Source organism: Clarias gariepinus, chromosome 15 (genome assembly GCF_024256425.1).
Source record: "Clarias gariepinus isolate MV-2021 ecotype Netherlands chromosome 15, CGAR_prim_01v2, whole genome shotgun sequence".
Lineage (NCBI taxonomy): Eukaryota > Metazoa > Chordata > Actinopteri > Siluriformes > Clariidae > Clarias > Clarias gariepinus.
The window spans coordinates 8,004,543-8,012,037 of record NC_071114.1 but is presented as its reverse complement, the minus strand read 5'-3'; the positions used below and the strand labels follow the sequence as shown (position 1 = coordinate 8,012,037).

Here is a 7,495-nt window from a genome sequence, read left to right as displayed (position 1 = left end):
AACATGCTGAAAAATGTTAAAAATCAGAATACAAGTTGAAATGTGCTGCCATTACGTCACATGGTCATAACACATTGCCTTCACACAAGTTTTTGCTGCACAGCTCATACACATTTGCACAAACACATGTGAAACCCAGTATACACTTAGATCTGGATTTATACAATCCAATATGATCTCAAGACATGGAGGATGAAAAATTGCGAATGTTCAGCTTTAAACCTCTGCGTAAAAGTGCCTAAGAACTTGAAACACAAGTGCTTGATCATTATTGCTTTTAAACTATTATTATTATTATTATTATTATTATTATCATTATTATTATTAACAACTATACATACATAGTTCTTAATATATATATATAAATAATGCTCCCAATCAAAGGTTTAACAGTATATATACACTTACCTAAAGGATTATAAGGAACAACATACTAATACGGTGTTTGACCCCCTTTCGCCTTCAGAACTGCCTTAATTCTACGTGGCATTGATTCAACAAGGTGCTGAAAGCATTCTTTAGAAGTGTTGGCCCATTTTGATAGGATAGCATCTTGCAGTTGATGGAGATTTGTGGGATGCACATCCAGGTCACGAAGCTACCATTCCACCACATCCCAAAGATGCTCTATTGGGTTGAAATCTGGTGACTGTGGGGGACATTTTAGTACAGTGAACTCATTGTCATGTTCAAGAAACCAATTTGAAATGATTCAAGCTTTGTGACATGGTGCATTATCCTGCTGGAAGTAGCCATCAGAGGATGGGTACATGGTGGTCATAAAGGGATGGACATGGTCAGAAACAATGCTCAGGTAGCCCGTGGCATTTAAACGATGCCCAATTGGCACTAAGGGGCCTAAAGTGTGCCAAGAAAACATCCCCCACCACATTACACCACCACCAGCCTGCACAGTGGTAACAAGGCGTGATGGATCCATGTTCTCATTCGGTTTTACGCCAAATTCTGACTCTACCATTTGAATGTCTCAACAGAAATCGAGACTAATCAGACCAGGCAACATTTTTCCAGGCTTCAACTGTCTAATTTTGGTGAGCTCATGCAAATTGTAGCCTCTTTTTACTATTTGTAGTAGAGATAAGTGGTACCCGGTGGGGTCTTCTGCTGTTGTAGCCCATCCGCCTCAAGGTTGTGCGTGTTGTGGCTTCACAAATGCTTTGCTGCATACCTCGGTTGTAACAAGTGGTTATTTCAGTCAAAGTTGATCTTCTATTAGCTTGAATCAGTCAGCCCATTCTCCTCTGACCTCTAGCATCAACAAGGCATTTTCGCCCACAGGACTGCCGCATACTGGATGTTTTTCCCTTTTCACACCATTCTTTGTAAACCCTAGAAATGGTTGTGCATGAAAATCCCAGTAACTTAGCAGATTGTGAAATACTCAGACCGGCCTGTCTGGCACCAACAACTATGCCACGCTCAAATTACCTTTATTTCCCATTCTAACATTCAGTTTGTAGTTCAGGAGATTGTCTTGACCAGGACCACACCCCTAAATGCATTAAAGCAAGCGGCTTTAAACACACAAGTGTGTGTGTGTGAAGCTAAAGTAAGAAAAGAGGAAGAGAGAGTTGACTACTGTGTAGAATGACTTTCACACACACAGACATATACTGTATACGTACTGATGTTGACTATACAAGTGACGCACGCACACTGAGAATAAGCAGGGGAGACAATTACCCACAATCCCACAGAGAGAGAGAGAGAGAGAGAGAGAGAGAGAGAAAACCATTGGCTCAGGTGTGATCATGTGACGCTTGGCAGACAAAGCACATGCGTACTATTCATAAATTAAGTCCTCAAATATTTCGTGGAAAAAGGTTTGGACGCTTCCTAACAAGTATTTATTGGTAAATAAGGTTAAAGAGATCTCTTTTAAGCTTATTCATCAGTACTATACTGTTAAAACCTTTATTATGTCAAAATTCAATTTAAGCATATAAATTGTATTTTTGAAGCATGTAAAACTGTACTTTTTGTAACTCGCAACCAGAGACTGTCTTGCATCTTTTCTGGCATTGTGTTTATACAAGAAAACTTTGGCAAGAAATTTGCCAGTTCATTGTAAATTTTATACACAATGACTTTGAGCTTTTCTTTATGTTCTGTTTGGAATTTTCACTTTTGAAAAGAAATATGGAGATATATTAATTATTTTGCTTGCAAAATTTTTTATCCACAAATGCAAAGTTATGAAAGTTACCCCGAACTTTTCTTATTTTCAAGAAGAATTAAAATCAATATTAAATCTTTATCTACCTCCTATAACAAAAAGGCAATTAAAACCTGAAATGTATGCTCACTTTTTGATGTTTTTGTATAATTTGTATCTGATTATTTATGTTGTGAGGAAAGATTATGCTAGTTATGTGATTTGTTTATTGCTGTGTACTGTTTGGCTATCCTTGAAGCCCTGGATCTTTGCCTTAATATGTGTTTTGTTACCTTTTGTTGTGTATTTCTGAGCATATTTTTAATAAAAAAAAAAAAAAATTAAGTCCTCACCTGGTTAATAAGTTAAAATTTATTTAAAAATTCATCTTGCAAAATGCATGCAGACCAAGATTCAAGGTTCTATTGTGTAGATGTATCCCAATAAATTAGAATATTATTAAAAAGTTCATTTATTGCAGTAAATTAATTTAAAAAGTGAAACTCATATATTTTATAGATTCATTACACACAGACTGATATATTTCAAATGCTTATGGCTCACAGCTAAAAAAAAAAAAAAAATCAAAATTCAGTATCTCAGAAAATTAGAATATTACTTAAGACCAATAAAAAAAGATTTTTAACACAGAAATGCTGGAGTACTGAAAAGTATGAACATGTTAAGCACTCAATACTTGGTCAGGGCTCCCTTTGCATGAACTACTGCAGCACTGGCATGGCGGCAATGTCTGTGGCACTGCTGATGTTTTATGGAAGCCAAGGTTGCTCTGATAGAAGCTGCAGTTATCCCTGTTGCTTATGCACCTTTTTCTACCACATGTTCCCTTTCCATTCAACTTTCAATTAAAGTGCTGTTAAATTTTCTTTCACTTATTGAGGGTTTTTGGGTGTTCACTCATGCCCAACGCTGTTAAGGTCCTGCCACATCATTTCAATTGGGTTGACATGTGTACTTTGACTAGGCCATTTCAAAAACTTGATTCTTTTATCTTTCAGCCATTCTGATATAGATGTGTGCTTCAACTCATTGTCCTGTTGCATGTCCCAATTATTTTTAGACAGAAGAAGCTTTCACCTGGCAACCCTTCTATACTTGCTTAGTCTTTTTATAATTGTACTGTCATTGACTTTAATATTTAACATGCTCACAGAGGCCTGTAGGGTCTGAGATGAGCTCTTGGTTTTTCTTTGTATTTCTCTGAGCATTGCACGTTCTGACCTTGGGGTGAACGTGCTGGGACTCTTGGAAAGACTATCAACTGTCTTGAATGCTTCCAACTTGTGAATTATTTTCTTACTGTAGAACCTTGAACTCCAAATTGTTTGGAAATGAAACCCTTTACAGATTTCCGACAATTGCTACTCTAAGACTATGACTTATGTTTTCCTCTCTTGGCATTGTGTTTACACACACCTAAATGTTCCAGACCAGCAAACTGCCAAAACGTCTGCATTTTATAATTATTATATAATAATTATAGTTATTCAAGGGCTGATGATTGGCTGTAACTTACCCTCTTAAATCCTGTGGAAGCAGCAAGGGGGTACTTAGTATTGCCCACATTTTGTTTTTTGGCTTAATTTTTGTTAAATTAATAATGGAACGGTGAAAAAAGTGACTGTATATGTTGTTGTTTGTCTGAGGTTGTATTTGCCTAAAACTAAGACCTGCTATTATGAGATGATTTTACACAAAAACCATAGAAACACAGGGGGCAATAACTTTTACACATGACTGCATGTGTGCATGGTGCCTTTTCAGTAGAATCCTGAACATACTCTGAACTTGAGCAGGAAAACTAGACACTGAAGAGGAATAATATATATTAATAATACTTCACATTAAAATGTCGGTCAAGTCAATAGACCTTTTATTATATAAACTCTACCAAATTACAAGAGAATGTAATAGACTGTGGTTACTAGACAAAGCTTTTACAGTATATCTTTTCTCTCTTATGTAATGTGTTTCTAGAAATTTGATAAATCGTGCTTAGTAGCCTGTACAAAAGCTGATGCACAGCAGTTTCTGACCCATTCAATAGTCCAGTGAAAAGCCTGGATTAGTCTGGGTTTGGCCAACCATACGGGATAGTTCAGTTCCAGGTTATGAGTTATATAAACCACTTTGCTTTGAGCACATGGTGAAAGTGCAAAGGAATTGTTCCAGGCTGTCAACATTGTATCTGTTGTCTATAAAAGATGTGCTCAGCCATAGCTCTTGTTTCAACCTGCAGCTCATAAATTTTGCAAACTATATGTATTAAAAGCTCGAAGAAACAAATAACAAATCAGAAGGATCTTCATGGAAAAGGTACAATGATTTCTTTGCAAATTGTTTTTTTTTATTTTGGTTCCATTTGTCATTTCTTCTTGTAATGACAGATGACTAGGATATTGAAATAGTCTGTGACTTTTAGAGATATTGTATTTGTGTTAAACAAAATATTGTTACTGCTACAGACCAAATTCATTGCATATGACTATTACTCATTCTCATTACTTTAGGAAACTGCCTTAATGGATTCAGACCAAATAGATGGCGGCAACCTGAGCCAGTGTACACAGAAGGGAGTAAGGGTGAGTGGGAGACATGTAGCCTCTTTAGAGAGGGACAAAAGAACGACTGATCTGCCCATAGTCCAGTCTAACTTGTCTGCACCAAATCCCACTGACCACTCTACTGTAATTTCGATCAGCCCACACTGTCGGCCCACTGTCTCCACTGAATCACAGCCTCATGACTACACTTATACTGATGAACGGAATAGAGAAGGCCGCTTGGACAATCCACGTCCAGAAGCAGGTGTTTCTACTGTTTCTGAACAAACAATGGAGGAACTGAAAAGCCTATTGAGAGATCGCTCCATTCTTAATACAAGAGAGAGCAATGAAAACCAGTTTGTCGGTTATCGCTGCCATGTCCCTGGTCAGAGAATTGACTGTAAACCAGATGACATACCATCCAAGTCCTTCACAACCTTCAAGCCCTCTTTAGGAAGTAATAGAAGAACAAGAGATAGTGGTTCATCTGGCTGGGAATCCAGTGTGTCATCAAAAACTGGCACACATACAAACAGGCCCATCAGCTCGAAGTTACCTATCAGTGAAGGAACATACCGGGGTGAGACTGGGACATCAAAGACAGGTTAGTGTCCCTTTTTTAGAATCTAGTACAGTACCTCTGTTCTATTAATGCCTAGCAAACTGGGGGAAATTAAAGAGGTACCCTAAAGAGGGTTATTTTTGTATGCTCCGTAGATAACAAGGATCACAATCCAAACATGGAATACCACGGATCTCAAAACGTCATTCCCGAGGTTGAACACATAAAGCAGCAGATCAATCGTGAGAATATAGGCTTTGTCCGGTTTGAAGCCACTGATCTCCATGGTGTATCTAGATCCAAGACAGTCCCTGCTTCCTTATTTCATGTAGATATTTATCTCAGTTCATCCAGCTGACAAAAATATCAACAAAGTAGCCTATATCACTGTAAAATATAAGATACTGTATTGATTATCACTTTTCATTGGCATCATAGGAAAAAGCAGTTTATGGTGTGCCCATGCCTAGGAGCTACCTGGAGCTGACACTGAGCCCCAAGAACAATGAAGTTGATCATCCAGCTGCTGCCAGTTTCGACAGCGATATTCTTCTCATTCCTGATCTCACTACATTTCAAGTCCTTCCCTGGGCTGAGCAGACTGCTCGTATCATTTGTGATCCTTGTACAATCACAGGGATCCCTCTACGCACATCTCCTCGCCTTGTTGCTAAGCTGATGCTTGGCCAGCTTCAATCCATGGGATTCTCCATCTATTCCTCTTTCACATACGAATGCTGCATCTTCGGAGAACCTGAGAGGATGGGCCCCAAGATGATATTTTTCCCTGCCACCACTTTACTGAGTAATCATGACATGCCTTTTTTACAGCAACTGGTGATAGGGTTGTACCAAATGGGCATCAGTGTAGATAGCGTCGCGTCTGCCAGTGGTCCGGGACAGATGGAGATCTGCTTCAAGCCTAAATTTGGGATTGAATCTGCTGACAGTGCCTTCACCTTTCGTACTGGAGTTAAAGAAATGGCCAGAAAGCACAACTACATCGCCACCTTCCTTTCCAATGATACCATTTACAATTCCGGTTCCCTGTCCCACAGTTTATGGGATGTCAATAGCAGGAGAAATCTTTTCCATTCAGGCACCAGTGAGATGTCTGAGATTGGCAAGAAATGGCTTGGAGGGCTTCTCCACCACTCACCAGCTCTTAGCTGCCTAACGGCGCCAGGGATAGACTGCCGCAGCCAGTTTTCCAAAGGCAATATTTCAAAGAGCACATTCTATGCCACTTGTGGCTGCAACGACAACAGCTGTGCTTTTAACGTGAAGGCTCACGGCGGACGAGAGACCCATATTGAGAACAAGCTGGGCTCAGCAATGGCAAACCCTTACATAGTCTTAGCAGCTACCATTGCAGCAGGATTGGATGGTATCAAGCATAACCTCTGTGCAGAACAGTCACTTAATAGAGCTCCAGTGCAGCAGAAACAGTTTGCTGTACCTCTCAAACTGGAGGATGCCTTAGTGGCTCTTGGAGAAGACGCTGTGATTTGTGGGGCACTGGGTGAGCCATTTGTGCGTTACTTTATTGCCATGAAGCACCTAGAGATTGAGACACAGGAAAGTGATACAGACAGAAACAAAAACCTGGAATACTTCATCTAGCTATAATTAGTTAATAAGCGAATTAACCAGTTTGCCAGTCAGAAGTCAGGTAGAATGCTATGGAAAAAAAAAATATATTAACATATTACTTCTGAGAAAAGTAACAGAATGGGGTGATGCAGGGGCAGTTTTGTCATGATGCTCTGGAGTATATGGATCTATTGCCTATGACAACCAAGACACTGGAAAACCCTTGTCTTCTTCAAAATGTTAGGGAAAAACCCACCTTTTTTTTTTTATAACCCACATTAAAAGTGAGTGCAGGAAAATGAACTTGGAATTTTTCTTTTTTTTCTTAAAACCTGCAATTGCCTCAGGCCTTCAAATATCATTTTTTCAATTCAATTCAATTAAATTTTTTTTTTCAGTCCACTCTCAAAATAAAAGAAAGTTAAATTATTACCTTTAATGATCATAGTTAAATTATCATTACTGTAGACAGGCAGAGGCTACACTACTGTGGGATTTTACAAATACGTGTTTTTTTATGGTTTAATCTGAAGATGTTTTCATCTCTGCAGTTATATGAATTATAAGAGATATGACTGATTCTTGGTTTCTGATGAA

General features: G+C 38.6%; 1 protein-coding gene across 1 annotated transcript; it reads left to right on the top strand.

Moving 5' to 3' along the window:
- The first annotated feature begins 4,675 nt into the window (after window positions 1-4,675).
- Window positions 4,676-6,928, top strand: lgsn (lengsin, lens protein with glutamine synthetase domain). Its single transcript, XM_053513886.1, has 3 exons — window positions 4,676-5,347; window positions 5,461-5,633; window positions 5,744-6,928. Exons 1-3 carry the CDS (start codon window positions 4,720-4,722, stop codon window positions 6,926-6,928), a joined length of 1,986 nt encoding a protein of 661 aa, XP_053369861.1. The 5' UTR covers window positions 4,676-4,719.
- Window positions 6,929-7,495: the final 567 nt, after the last annotated feature.

What these genes read in the sequence shown, in the direction of transcription:
- lgsn (XM_053513886.1), top strand. Translation starts at nt 4,720, where the DNA reads ATGGATTCAGACCAAATAGATGGCGGCAACCTGAGCCAGTGTACACAG. An exon ending in GACTGGGACATCAAAGACAG is followed by an intron (nt 5,348 to 5,460) that starts GTTAGTGTCCCT and finishes TATGCTCCGTAG; the next exon opens with ATAACAAGGATCACAATCCA. An exon ending in TCCCTGCTTCCTTATTTCAT is followed by an intron (nt 5,634 to 5,743) that starts GTAGATATTTAT and finishes TTGGCATCATAG; the next exon opens with GAAAAAGCAGTTTATGGTGT.